Raw genomic sequence first — 15,253 nt, 5'->3', positions numbered from 1 at the left:
TCTAGTGGCCAATTTCCTCCAGTGAAGCTCCACCTCATTGAGGTTCCCCAACACTCTAAAAAGTGCCACAAGCTAGAAACTAAGTGTTCCACCACACCAGTCTACAGAGGACATTTTACAATTTAACTAGACCATTCTGCTCCATTCTCCCATAGGTTCATGGTCATCTTTGAGACAAGGAAATACCTAGTTAAGGTGAACCCCTGTACAATCAAAAAGCAAGTTAAATGCCTTCAACATACAATGGTTCAGTGTAACTATCCTCATTTCTAAATGGAAGAGCAGGGATACAGAAAGGAAAGATTATATAAAAGCAAGACCAAACCCCAGGAGTGCAAACACCAAATCTTAGAGCTTTGTGTCCAGCATCTGGAACTCTTGATGGAATCATCAGTGGTCCAAAGGGCTTACATAGTCCCATCTCTCCTGCTTTATTACCAGTAGCACACATAGCCTCTCTTATGTGCCAGCTTGCTCCCTCCTGCAGGCTTTGCTGTGGAGAAATCCTGTGGTTCTGTCATCTCCCACATGAGGTTTTCTTTGTAACCCAATCTTCAACTTCACAGCCTCATAATTACCTTCTCAGGTGCCTAATTGCAGGATTTTCCAACCCTGGGATACATTTTCTGGCCTCAGTGGCCTTCAGAAACCTTGGCACAAGTTTTGTTGACTCTCTTATTCCTGCATCTTCCACACCTATACAATCAGTACCACACAGTGCTGCCAAGCCCTAAGCCAGCTCAAGATGAAGCCTTGCCCTCTTTGAAGACAACTGCATCAGCTTTTGTATTCCGACCTTAGAAAAACACATTGATGTTGTTTTGGGGGAGACAATGCCTTCAGCAGTATTCTCAGTTTAGACTTTAGTTTTAAAAATGAATTTCCATTTTCACAAGATGGAGACTACGGTGGTTAGAGTCTCACCTTCAGGTCACCTTTTCTCTTGTCTCTGTACAGAGCAGAAGATTTTTCTTTAATGGTACTAATCTCTAATAACTATACTTGCCTCATCATCCACAGCCTTGCATACAACTTTAAGCACAACTGGACATTTTTATACCTTTTCTGATCCACTTGTTGTTCTCTGCTGAAGACCTGCATAAGAGCGGTAAGTGATAACCATAGCACAGCATGAATACCTGGGCAATTTTCTGCCAAACAATTTAGTCTGTTACTTTCAAATTTAGGTGCTTTGAAGTTCTCGGGATATAATAGGCAGGCTGAATGAAACCAACTTCTTTGGCAGAATATGAAATAAATTGTCTCTAGCCCAGCTCCCAATCGAATCCTTGTTCCCCTCTGAAACCTTAGGAGTTGGTCCTCTACTTCCACATTTCTCTCAGCATTCTAGTCTTCTGAATTCCCATGAGGATAACGAGTAAAGCCTTGCTTACAGGATTAGATCTTCTTTCTAGTCCTCTTCTAACCTCTTCCACATTCCTCCCACAAACCTGTTCCAAAGGCCAAGAGCCATATGGTCAAGCTTGTCACAGCAACATCCTTATTTCTCCACAACAATTTCTGTATTAGTTAATTTTCCCATATTGTGAACCAGATAAGAATCAGTTTCAGGGAAAGGGTTATTCTGACCATCAACAAGGGATGCAGTCCACTATGACAGGGAAGGGATGGTAGCAGGAGTATGAGGCAGCTGGTTACCCTGCATTAGTTGTCAGGAAGCAGAGAGGAGCAGCAAGTGGGGCTTGGCTCTAAAACCTCAAGGTCCACCTCCAGTAATCAATTTGCTCTAGAGGCTTCACTCCCTACATGTTCCACAATCTTCTAAAACAGTGTCATCATCTGGGGACTACACATTCAAATACATGAGCTTCTGAGAAAGAATGTAAACTCAATTTACAATAAGAAGACTATTAATTAAAAGACCTTATTTAAGCAGAAGGAGAACTAATCTGCAGCCTAGAATGAGGTCTTCCTTGTAACTTAGTTTGTCAAGATATATGGGACATGGCACAGTACATTAACATATGCACACCATAGAGTCAGAGTCAGAACATATCTATCCATTCTGGTAGAAAAATGTTACTTTTTATATATTTATATGTTTTATATTGCTGTACATGAAGGGACATAAAGAGACCTTCAGTGATCCCAAAGGATATATAAGACAAACCAAGATGTAAACAAAGTATAAATCTGCCCTTTGTTGTTCACTAGAAGATGACACATAGCATCCCTTCTGGCCAAACCAGAAAGATTTACTAAAGGCTAAAATGAAAAAGAGGCTGAAGAGAATAAGAGTATGATCAGTGCCTGCGTCACCTGGCAGTAAAAAAAGCAGACCCATTGGCAGCAAAGACTGGGCTTTGGGAACAATTTTTTTTCCTGATGATTTTCCACTTTTCTCTCAAATTGCTTTCAATAATTATTTTGCGCTCCAAGGCTCGTTAGTGTGTGTGGGCTTTATACTAGTCATCGTCCTATCTAAACAAAAACTCATCACCTCTAAAGATAGCATTTCCAAGCCATGCTTATCTGAAGTGAAGAGTGGCGGAGCAGCCGCTGCTGCTGTCTTCAGTGCCAGAAGGGAGCTGGGTGGGCTTGGGAGTGGTGATGAGGGACAGCTGCATCCTAAGCAGCACTGCTGGGGTGGGGGTGGGGCGAAAATGGAGACTTCCCATAGTGCAGCCTTCAGCACAGTTACCCCGATCTTCACAGCCTGAGTTATCTCCTCATTCAAGGAGACAGAGAAGAGAGCTGAATGACACTGACCAGATAACTACTGCAGAAGTGCTTAACATGGTGTCCATTCAGCGCCTCATTTACACAAGATCCATCAATGATGTGCTGAGTAGCATCATGGAACCCAACAGCAACGTATTAAAGGAATAGCTAAAGGAAGGGTTTTGCCAGTAAGACTTTAGAATTCCTTATGTTATGATTTAAAGACAATCTTTTAATTAAGATGGTTATCAAAGCAGTTTTCAGATACAAAATAAGGGGGAAACCAGTAATTCCATATCTAAGAAGGAGCAGAGAGATGACGCATAGAAAAGGAATCTATTTCATAGTATGCAATGTGTGCTATTGAGTGAAGATGCATTATGTTTTAGGCACATATCAAAGAAGAAGAATAGGGATACTGCTAATCAATTCACTTAATGAGTGTATATTTACATGATCTAGATGGCAGGTAGTTGTAAGGTACTGAGATACAAAAATAAAAAGAAAGATATAAACTCAATTATCAAAGGAAATAAAAAGATGACCACAAAGAATACAGGAATAGACAGTGAAGAGAAGAAACTTCAGGCAGGAAGAAATGACGACAGACAAGCATAAAAGATAGAACTAAATAAGGTCTTTCCATGACAGTGAGCAGCTAGGTTCACAAAAGCCAAAGGCCCTTGGTGAATTGAAATGGGAAAGATAATCTGTAAGATTCTAGTGTTTGATTTTTTTATAAACTGAATGATATTACATACTTAGTCTCTAGTAGCAGAAAAATTATAATTGCTATATTATAGTACCTGACATGTGCTCTGTCTTTTACCTTCAGTAAAATAGGTGACTTAAATTATATATTCATTTGAGGGCAAAGTCTGTAAGCATGTGGGAGCCCTTAAAAATCTCAGAGTTCAAACAATAGCAGAGAGTCAGTGTTCACAAAGATACTTAAGTTATTATTGCAAATACTTAATGATTTTGCAATTTATGTTTACTAAGGAGTGGAAGGAGATTCAGGAGTCACGTTCAACACTTCACTTAATTGAAGAAGCAAGTGAGGCATACAGAACTTAAGAAGCTCCTACCATTTCCTTCTCTCAACTAATACAATCGCCTTCAGATATTGTATATGTATAAATTTGAAAATAATAAATATTATATTTTTAAAAAGTATTATTTTCAATTTCCAACAGATTAAAGAGTTGATAACACAAAACAATGCTTAATGGGGTCAGGTAAGTCCACGGAGGCATCAGAACCTATGACACAGCAACTTTTTAAATTTTGTGTGTGTGTGTGTGTGTGAGAGAGAGAGAGAGAGAGAGAGAGAGAGAGAGAGAGAGAGAGCACATGTGGCAGTTAGAAGACAACTTACAGGAGTTTGTTTTCTCCTTCTATATGTGGGTTCCAGGAATCAATCTGGTTGGAAGGCTTGATGGTTAGCACCTTTACTGCTGAGCCATCTCACTGGTCCTGACTCAGCACCTTTAAGCAATTGCCTAAATTATTCTAAGTGCAAAAATTCTGACATGGTAATCTTGTATTAAGAACTCTACTGTATTATACAGATTGAGATTTTGTGAGTCTAATAAAAGGCTTATCTCAGATGTTAAAATCACCTGGAGGTCTTAGGAAAATAGATTCTGGTTCTAATATGCAGCATTTTTTGAAACAGGCCTATGAATTTGCATTCTTAAAATATTGAAAGGTACTGGCTGGTGCAGCAGAGACCCTGGAACCACGTTTTGGGAAAGTGCTGCTTCAGGAGATAGAACATACTTGTCCCACCCCACAGTTGAATTATAAAAAAACATTTATCTATGTTAGTAATTAGGACAGGCTTCCCAAATCCACAGCCAATTCTTACCTTTCTGAGAAGTTAAGCATTTGCTTTAATTTGTTTAATTGTGCTTATTTTTAGGTTGTACTTTCTTGGAATTTTTCGTGATCACAAGGCCCCACTTGCCTTCTTTTGTTTTCTTCTATAGGGTATGTGTTAGAGAGGTCCCTCAGTAATGAAGAAGCTATAGATGGGAATACTTCCACAGAACTGCATCTCCACCTCTCCCTAACACTGGCACCCATGCTTTCCACCTGAGAGCAAGCATACTCTGCTGGAACTTTCTGCATTGAGCAGTAGTCCTTTTGTCATGCGTACGATGTCCTGGGGAATATTTAAGTAGGAAGGCAGGCATGTTGGTACTCTGAGCACATTTGGACATCCAGAATTGATTCTGCAGTCTTCCCTTTACACAGAGCAATGTGCAAAATGTCAGGGTTCCAATATTCATTTCTACCCTGATTATAATCCTTTCTTTCTAAAAACTGAAGCATATGCATATGCATATGCATGAAGTACATGAGAATTTGGAACAGAAGCTCTGCGACCTTGGACTGGCCTGTGTAGCTATTTATTCTGCTTAACTCATTATTGAATTTTCAGGTCAAATGAATGTTTTCTCAGTGCCATAAGACCAGAAATGGGCTACTGATAGGAAAACCCTGGAGGATAAAGGTTCAAGCTTCTAACTATCATCCAAAGGACCAGAGGTGAGCTCACTTTAAATTCAAGTCTCAGGGAGCTGAGACATTTCTGCCGTTTATCATCTTGCCAGATCACAATTAGAGTTCCTCAATTAATTGGAACATTTCTGAAGAACCTATCCATTATCCACTCTAATGTACAATCTCTTGTGGCACTGGGCACTGATACAAGACACTACAGTACAACCATATCTTTCAGGGGAATTCATAGGCTCACAAAAATGAAAATACCCAAATCTGGGCCCTCAAGGAGAAAATGAACCTTGGATTTAAGCTTCAGTGTCAACCTCCGCACGTCCTCCTCCACTCCTTACCAATTCTTCTTCTCCAATGCTGAGTCTAAATAGAACATAAGCATCTTCACATGTCCTTTCCTCTATCTCTCCACTCCTCTGGTGTCATGCCTTCTTTGCACTACTTAGAACTGCTTTTTAATGTTTGAGTATAAGTTATTTCTTGAATGAAATACTGGGTTTCTTATTTAATTCCATGCAGGTGGGATCATATGAAAGTATCATCATCATAACTATGTGAAACTTTAAGGATTTCTAAACCCCCCCTAGTAAATATATTGCAAGGTCCCCCAGCCCCCTCCCATATTTGGAACTGAAGGATTCAACTATAAAATTCTCCAAGTAGGTCTTATTCTACTTTTGTATACTTGCTGAAAGTATAAGTTCTAGAAAATTTAGTGATATTTAATTACTCCTAAAATCTTTACTTTCAATTTCACAAGATAGTAAACACCATCAGAGCATAGTAAGGTATACAAAGTTCCAACGGCTAGTCCTAATAAATTTATGACTGTCAACTTGCTTTCTGCAATGTCATGAACAAACAGAAGAAGCTGCCATTATCTTTCTATAACAGTAGAGAAGAATAACAATGATAGCAGAGTAGATTACCCAGTATTTTCCTTAGGAGCTTTTCAAATACTAAGAGAAATGAAATTCTAAGACTGTTTCATTCTGAGAATGGCCTCAAAAGAATACTGTGTGAAAGGGATGATACTCTATAGAAAAGAGTGCTCCTACCTTAGTTCACCAGAAACAGTAAAGATGTTTGACAGGAAATAAAAACAATACAACAAAGAAAACATAATGTGTGTGTTACTAGATGAATGAGCTTAGTAGTATAATCATTGGGAAGATGGGGGAAACTCATAGGCAATAAATTTTGTCTTCAAAATTACTTCCCTTCAAACTTTAAACCTTGGAAATTTTTTCAGGTGGGGTAAGTTTTAGTACATCATGTAAGGACTGTTAAATTATTATTTTTAAAAGATCTCTGCTACTTAGATGAATATAGTAAACCGAAAAGTAAAGAACCAGTGATAGTTTCACAGTATTTTAATGTTGCATTAACATTACTAGAAATATGGTTCTATATATGCCTTCTACAACATTTTGGGAAACTGAATTCACACAGAAATAAGATACACCATCGTGATGTCTCTAAGTGTGGATTCCATGGATGAAGGAACCACCAACCACATGTTATATAGCTGTGCTGGTAGAAAGTTCTCAGCCAAAAATTCACCAAGATTTGTGGTCCAATCTGGCCTATCTAAATGCCTGAGCAAAACTAAAACTCTTTTCATGTTTACAAATAAAGTTACCTACAGGAAAGAAGAAAAATATCTATGGTCCCCCAAAAATATTCTATAGAAAAGAAACTGAAAGCTTTTAGTAAACACCTGTGAAACACAAAACTGGAAAGAATGGACAATGCTCCTAAAACGTTTCCTTTCTATTTCATTTCTACAGAGAAATTTTGTTTTTGTGTTCTATAATCTTTGGGCTCAGTTACTCTGCTAAAAATGTTGCATGGGTCATTATTTCCATTTATATTCCTTACAATTTCTATGTGCTTTAAAAATAGTATGACCTTCAAAAAAGATCCAGGCTGACATATGAACTTTACATACCTCCTAAAACTTCTAACTTGTTTTCTCTTATGAAACAGAACAGGACAAATTAGTGGTCTGGGAAGATAACTAAAACCCAAAGTTTTCTCAAATACGTTTTTAAAGCTTCGATCACTTTGGAAGCAAATCAGGTCATGTTTTTCTTCTTAAATATTTTCTCTGTTTTATGAATAATAATTTGATTCAAATCTGCTGATTAAAAAAACCTGCTATGAAAGAAAAATTACCAACAGTGATGTACCACATTATTTCCTTCTCAAACATTCCATCAGAAGCAATCACTACATGATTGTATCTCAGAAACAGTTATGCATCGGCAAGTTTTCCATCCATGATCGAGAAATCAGAAAAATACACCTGATAATTTGGAGAGTAACTAAATGCAGATATATGTATGGTTCACACAGGGTTGACTTCCTCATGTAAGGTCTCTGCCCCTCTCTCTGCCCCAGCTATATTTTTAAGCATTGCACTTCCAAATCTTTCTGCCTGTTGTATTTAGTAATCACCATTGAATGAAAAACATAATAATTTAGTTTAGTTTAATTTAATTAAAGAGCTGCCTGGTATTGTTCTTCTCTCAAACAAAATATCAAGTTTTATTCTGACTTACTTCTTTTTCTGCATCTTCAAGTTTCTTTTTCTTACTCTCAGGCATTAAATCATCAAGCCAGCTGAGTTCCCGTTTTGTAAACAAGAAGTCCATCAACTTTCTCACAAATACCAGGGCTAACACCTGAAGAAAATAATAAAATAGTTTAAAATGTAAACAAGCAAACAAAAATGAAAGGAAGAAGAAATACAGATGAGTTTGTATTAGGACTGATATTAAACTAAAAATTGAAAACACATGTGTATAAAACACAGCCTTGTCTTTCTCTTTATTTCCTTTTCTTATGAAATCTCCAGGGTGGCATCTAAGATTTTATTCAATGTTGAAGTAATCTTAAAGAAAAATAGTAAACTATGAAATACATTTAACTATGCTTCCCTAAATGTATAATTAAAAGCTTGAACTAGGATAAGTGAACATTAGAAGATTCTTACATATGCTAATAATTTTTAAATTATGTATAGTCATTCAAATTCACTATACTTTTAAATGCATTTAAAATTTGTCTGAAACATTCAATTAAATTTTATCTTAAAAAATTCCCCTAATTTTTCATATTTGTTAGTATATCTCAATGCTATTTTTAAAAATTTACATTTTCCATCCTGCTTTCCATTAACCATTACATTATGAGTGACCAAGAAAAAAAACTGATATTAAATTAGTGAAATGCAAAATACTTTTCAAACTCATTTTAGTGCCCAAGTTTACACTATATTTTCCAGTAACTGTTCAAAGTGATTCAAAGCTACTCTACTGTTGCAGTTTTAGTTCATGAGTTTCCTAAAAACCAGTGAAAGAGAAAAGGTTGAGGGAAGTTTCTTACCATCATAGGAAAGACAATAGCAGCTCTTGAAACTTTGATTATCCACAAAAGGCCAAGACAACTCATCTGAATGATTGTGAAGAGATGGACTTTCCGGAGTGGTACATGCCTTAGATATATAAAATCTGGTTGATGTTTGGCTGGCATCCAGAAGAGCTTTATTCTATCAAATAACTAAAAGATTAAACAGACTATATTGCATTTAAGAGCAAGACAACAATAACCATAGGACAATTAAATATTTAGTATGTTCCAAAATATTAGGTTCAAATGACACAGCCGTAGAAACTGCAGGACATTGGAACTGACATACAGTTTGGACTTCTATTTATTGAATAGTATACTATATTTCCTATAATATTGTAACAGGATGTCATTTAATAGCGTTTGCATATAGTAAATGCAACATTTTGCTACCTTGAGAACTAGCACTATGACAGACAAAATCACATTCTTTCAGCTTATCATATCATAATCTCTCCCTTTTGTCCCCAGATATTGGTCTTCTAGGCCTCCCATGATTGGTGTGCTTTTTTTCTCTCCTGGAGTGTGCCATCCACCCTCATGGCTTTGGCTTTCACATGCTAAGTACTACCAGATCTAGCTCTCTGCCTCAGCTTCCTCCAAGTACCACACAAACTCAGCTGCTGTGAAGAGTGCCTTGGATTCCTCCTTACTGAACCCTGCTGTTTTGGCTTTGCCATTTTGATCTCCAACAAAGTTTTGATGTTGTCTTTAGAAACACACACACATCTTACATAAAGATTTGGCCTACATATGTTTTTGTTAGCAAAGGGTTTTATTATATTTTATACTTGAGGGCTGGGGAGATAGTTTAGTCAGCACAGAGCCTTTAGTGCAAGCCTGATGATCTGATTTCAGATGTCTAGCACGCACATAAAAGATGGACACAGTTTAGCCTATCTGTAATCCCGGGTCTGGTGGGGCCTGAGACAGACGGATCCCTGGAGCTCCTTAGCCAGCCATGCTGGCAAAGCTGTGAGCTCCAGGTTCACTGAGAGACCTTGTCTCAGAAAACAAGCAGCATGTGACTGAGGAAGAAACCCAGTGTTGACTTAGGGCCTCCACAGACACGCACACATGTACACGTGTACCTGTGCATACACACAGGTATATGATATACCTGTGCATACACGTGTATCAATGCAGATTCATACAGAAATGCAAACTATCTTATTTGGGTCAATTTAATAGATGGATCCAATGTAATCAGTGGATTATCTCTATTTCAACTTGGTCATAATGGTAGATAAAATAACTTAAAATTTATTTTATAAGCTACATTTTTCATAGACTCTTACTTCAACACATTTTATTGAATAATTAATTTTACTGCATATTAGTTGTATTTTGCGTGAGCCACTTGTTTCACTGTTAGGCCAAATTTTGTTATTTATCATTCCTTCAGTGAGAGGGGGTTATTTAGAAAACAATGGTTTTTATCACCATCAGTCACTATTCTAATGCATACATTTTTATAATATAACTTATGTGTTTTCAAAAGAAAACTGATAAATATTTCTCAGCTACCACAAGAAAATGATCAGCTACTTATCATCAGATATTTCAAGCTTTACTGTGCAGATAAACAAGTGTCTATAGAGTTAGGGTTAGGGCATCCTGTTTTCTCAAAACCCAATTTGAGATGGGATAGGTGTGAGAGAACATCAAACTCAATACAAATCTATCTTCCTTTGGGTATGCTCTGTCTTCTGTGTGGCACAACTGTTCTTCAATTATGTAAACTATACTCAAATGCACATTACTCTATCCACTAATACTTATTCACAATCTTCCAAAGTTATTTGCTGAAACCCATGATAGAGCTGACTGCTAACCTCATTCTTGGCTCACCTTGTGTGTGTGTGTGTGTGTGTGTGTGTGTGTGTGTGTGTGTGTGTGTGTCTTTTCTACTACATAACTGTATCTTAAAGTTAAGAGTCATTAAGCAGATACAATTTTGTATATGATGGAAGAATAGAGAATAAAATCCTTTAGCTTACAACTGAATGTCTGTTCCTATAGAATTTTCCCCACCCATCATTATCCATTTAGGGAGCTATGTTGTTGCATAAGTGTGCTTCAGTGAGTGGGCGCTTCAATTGTTATTGTTTAAGTGGCACATTTGCTTCCCTTTGGATCCCTGCAATGTTGGAATGAATATAGATGTGGTTATATATTTGAATACAGAAACAGCATTCATGAGAACATTGTGATCTGTTTTTTCTGCCATATTTCACAGCGAGAAGCCTACATAGTAAGTTCCTTAATAGTGCCAAAAAGCCAGGTGACACAGAGTCCTCCAATTGCTTGGTAACAAAGTAGCATGCTCCTTAGATATCCACCACAGACAGCTAATGTGCTTGCCGAGCACTACTCCAGGAATAACGATCGTGATAAATATATTCGAAGTTTTGCATTTGGCTTTCATCATGTCCCAATAGCAACGTGTAATATTTCCCCATCCAGTCAGCTTCAATTCCCAATAGGAATTTTAACTGTTCACTTAAATTTCCACCAATTCTGTTTCCCAGTGTGAGACCTGTCAAAGTGTGCCTAGGCTTTCTATTTCATTAACGTGATTTAAAACTCACTAAATTTGACTTGAGGACTTTGATGTTCTCTTCAATCTCATTTGAAAGGATCACATCTCAAGTAATTCTAAGACTTGACATTTTGTTTAATTCTAAGCCACGTGGTTAAAAAAGAAAAAAAACCATTTGGATGGAATTAGAAGAAAATCTGCCGGGATCTACCCACAATTATTTCACTTTGTTTTTCAAATTCCTGCTGCTCTATTTATATGAGCCCGAGGCCTAATAATAAATGCCTTCCACTTACAGACAAAATCACTACTCATTGAAACTTTTGCCAAAGGCAAAAAAAAAAAATCAAAAATCAAAAACAAATGAAAACACTACAGTAATTCTATTAAAATGTATTTCATACATGATACGTTAAATGAGCAAATTAAATCTTTGAGTAAAATTTTAAAACACAACAGTTCCCGATCATGCCCTCCCTTCCTTGAGGTATAGACCTCTACATTTGTGGATTTCAGTGTCTTACAATGGCCTCACGTTGAAGCTTTGCCCCGGTTCTGGCAGCCCACACTGTTTCGAGGTCTGGACACTGCCTCTCTCAAAGACAGAAGGCCAGTTTCCTCAGGGATGAGACCTCGTGCTTCTTATGTCTCAACCAGGATCTAATTCCTCCATAAGTTTTCATCAGCAGTTAGAGTAGCCACACCATAGCAAAGCTGCACTTCATATTATTTTTAGTTTTTAAAAAATCTATACAATAAACAAGTATCAGTGTAGGCTCTTATGAGGAAAATGAAGTGCTCTGGCTGAAGAGTATCGCCATAGACAATGACAATTCACAGCTACATTTAAGTAGAAATCTGCATTCATTTCTGAAGCTCGTGGAACAAATTACTACAGCATTTTGGTTTAATGGAATAAAAATGTCCAGTTGTGGAGGTCAAAAGTCAGAAATCAAGATTTTGGCAGGACTACGATCCCTCTGTGATCCCAAGGAAAGAATGGCTTTCCATTTCCTGCAGTTCTTCATGGTTTCCTGTATTCTTACCTCACAGCATCAAAACTCCAATGTCTACTCCATCCTCCATGGCCCTCTTCCCTCCATCCTGTATGCCCCTCATCCCTCCATCCTGCATGGTCCTCTTCCCTCCATCTGCGTGGCGCTTCTCCCTCCATCCTGCATGGCCCTCCTCCCTCCATCCTGCATGGCCCTCTTCCCTCCATCCTGTATGGCCCTCTTCCCTCCATCCTGTATGGCCCTCTTCCCTCCATCCTGCATGGCCCTCATCCCTCCATCCTGCATGGTCCTCTTCCCTCCATCCTGCATGGCCCTCTTCCCTCCACCCTGCATGACTCTCTTCCTTCTGTCCTGCCATGGTCCCATTACCTATGTCTTTGTGTCCTGCTCAGATATGGTCTGAGTCTTAAGTGTTCCCCACAGGCTCATGTTCTGAACACTTGATCTCCAGTGGTGGCACTGCTTTGGGAGGCTATGGAACCTTTATCAAGTAGTGTGGGCTAGCAAAAGTCTGTCCCTGGGGGCCAGGCCTCTGAAGGTTATAACCAGCCAATAGTTCAAGTCCCACACGGTCTGCTTCCTGGCTTGATGCCTTGTGACTGACCATTACCACATGTTCCCACTACTGTAGACAGAACTACTCTCCCAGGGCTTCCCTGCTATGATGGCCTGAAATCCCTTGAAGCCATGAGTCAAAATATAGCGTTTGCATAAGGTATTTTTTCTATTGTTGTGGATGGAGTCCATAAACATGGCTTGATTATTATTAAAGAGTGCATTTATATATATCTTGAAATGAACTTAATTCGTTTTCTAAAAGGGTGATGAAAACTCAACTTTTTTCAGTGTTAATATATTTATGGTAAACAGCAGTGCAGCTAGCAAAGTGCCTGCCATCCAGGCACGAAGACTAAAGTTAGATCCTCAGAGCTCACCTAATAAAGACAGTCATGGTGGTGCTTGATTGTAATGCCAGTGTTGGGGAAATAGGATTGGAGACATCCCTGGGTCCACTGGCCAGTCACTCTAACCTAGACAGGGCTGTCCTCTGGCCTCCGTATATATATATATTCTCCTTCAAACACATACACATACGTACATAGACATTTAAGGTTATCCATCTTTAGGCCTGGCTATAAATGAGAGAGTGCCCGCTTAGCAGAGAATCTTCTTTAGCATCTACAGTTCTGGCCACTTTCATAAGATTGACATATGGTCAGAAAGCTCTGCTCAGATGATGGTTGCTGTCACGTGCCTCAACATCTGTACTTTAGGTTACAACAGACATGCCTGTAAGAGTAAAGTAATTTACCTGAATTCCCTTGAGAGATGAAGCCCCCATATAAAGAAACACTCCATACAACACTGGCATGGGGATAAACTGTAAAAGAACAATCAGACAATAGGAGGCATTATTTTCCAACATGTGGTCATTCAGTTTTGTACTTACCACAGTTGGGGGAAAAGGGGAAATTAAAAACATTCTGGAAACAAGTATAGTACAGAATTGCTTCCAATTAGTTTCAGACTCTACCTCAGCATTTTTTAATCTGTATAACATTAAGCAGTTACATAACCTGCCCAAACCTTAGTTTCTCAATCTCTAAAGAGATGATAATAATAGTGCAGCTATAAGCGTTAAACTTATCCTAAAAACCACATGATTCCAAAGAGATAGCACTATAAGCTATTATTGTGCCACAACAAATATTGAATATTAGCCCTTTAAAGACAGTTTACATTCTATTTTAAAATATTTGGATTAAAGGTAAAGAATGAAGTTTACTTTTACAGTGTGGTCCTTAATTATGGCAGATATTTGTTAACATGTGGATTGCTCAAATTTCTTTTATTCGGTTAGCTCATTTTATCTAGTATCTTATTACTTATATAACAGAAATACAATTTTTCAACGATTAAAAACAAGAAGATACAGATAAATTCAATATTCCAATTAATATCTGATATTTAAGCAATCAAAATGAATGATAATGCATAATGTAGCTAACATGCTGCAAGAATATCTGCCAGATTTGTATCACAAAACAATCCCTCTCTACTGCTATTCAAAATTAATTTGATAATTTAAAATGTGAAAATTTCTTATATGTGATGATGATTTACATGCAGCATTTGTGTGGGGCCTTCAAAATAAAAAGCTGTCTGTGTGACCATGGCATAGTCATTGTCAGGTCTGCGTCACTGACTTATAGTAAATAAAATTCAATCTACAGACTAACAAAATAATAGAACCTTTAACCTGGGCCAGACTACAGTGAATTCAGTCACTAGCCACTTAGAAAGTGTGACCTTTTCCCATTGCTTGAAAATTACAAATCAAAATTGTTATTGTCATGAAGTATAACAAAATTATACTTTCAAGTACTTAAGGATTCTAAAACACAGGGCAACATTTCATTCACCCTTGAAGGAGAATTATTAAAAATTTTTTAAAATTTATCACTTTTTATCTCATGCCATGCAATATTTACAAATTTATGTCTATATTAAAATGATATCTTAAACATATTTATTCTTCCATAAGGGATAATTTCATTACCTTCAGAATGCTTGTCATAAAAACTGATGAGCCCATAAGAATAAAAATCATGAGCCCAGTCACTCTCTGTTCTCTGATGCCGAGAAACTTGGGTTGTTCTCCTGGAGCAGAGCATTCTGATTCCAGCTTCAGGCTGTTGACATGAGTGATAGAGAGGACTGTGGCGGCCACAAACCATGGCAGGCCCATAATGGAGCACACCCCAAGCATGATGGCTACCATTAGCAGATCCAGGTGATAGCCACAACCTTTCTGTTAAAGAAACAAAAGAAAGAGAAGGAAACTGTGTTAGCAACACAGTTACTGACGGCTTGGTCGTGAATAGAAACCATTTCCCGACAATACTGAGAGTCCCTCCCAAGCAGATGCCCTGGAACTAAGATCCTAAATACTGATTCCAGCAGCCCTATCCCATTTTACTGAGTGATGTTTTATTGGAAAGAAAAATATCATAGAGCCTAATCTCCCTTATTTATTCTCACTTTTATCTCAGTACATTATGACCTTATTCTCATT

General features: G+C 37.8%; 1 protein-coding gene across 1 annotated transcript in view; it reads right to left on the bottom strand.

The window, feature by feature from the left end:
* Positions 1–15,253, bottom strand: part of Slc4a10 (solute carrier family 4 member 10) — a 96,244-nt gene that overhangs the window by 13,655 nt on the left and 67,336 nt on the right. Inside the window, exons 15-18 of the mRNA XM_059259155.1 lie at positions 14,738–14,989; positions 13,490–13,558; positions 8,596–8,769; positions 7,770–7,892 (exon numbers count right to left, since the gene is read on the bottom strand). Of these exons, the coding sequence (XP_059115138.1) occupies positions 7,770–7,892; positions 8,596–8,769; positions 13,490–13,558; positions 14,738–14,989 (618 nt within the window). The remainder of the gene's footprint in view (positions 1–7,769; positions 7,893–8,595; positions 8,770–13,489; positions 13,559–14,737; positions 14,990–15,253) is intronic.

This window comes from Peromyscus eremicus, chromosome 4 (genome assembly GCF_949786415.1).
Source record: "Peromyscus eremicus chromosome 4, PerEre_H2_v1, whole genome shotgun sequence".
Taxonomy (NCBI): Eukaryota; Metazoa; Chordata; class Mammalia; order Rodentia; family Cricetidae; genus Peromyscus; species Peromyscus eremicus.
Note: the sequence above shows the minus strand (reverse complement) of the source record. Positions and strands in the feature narration are given on the sequence as shown.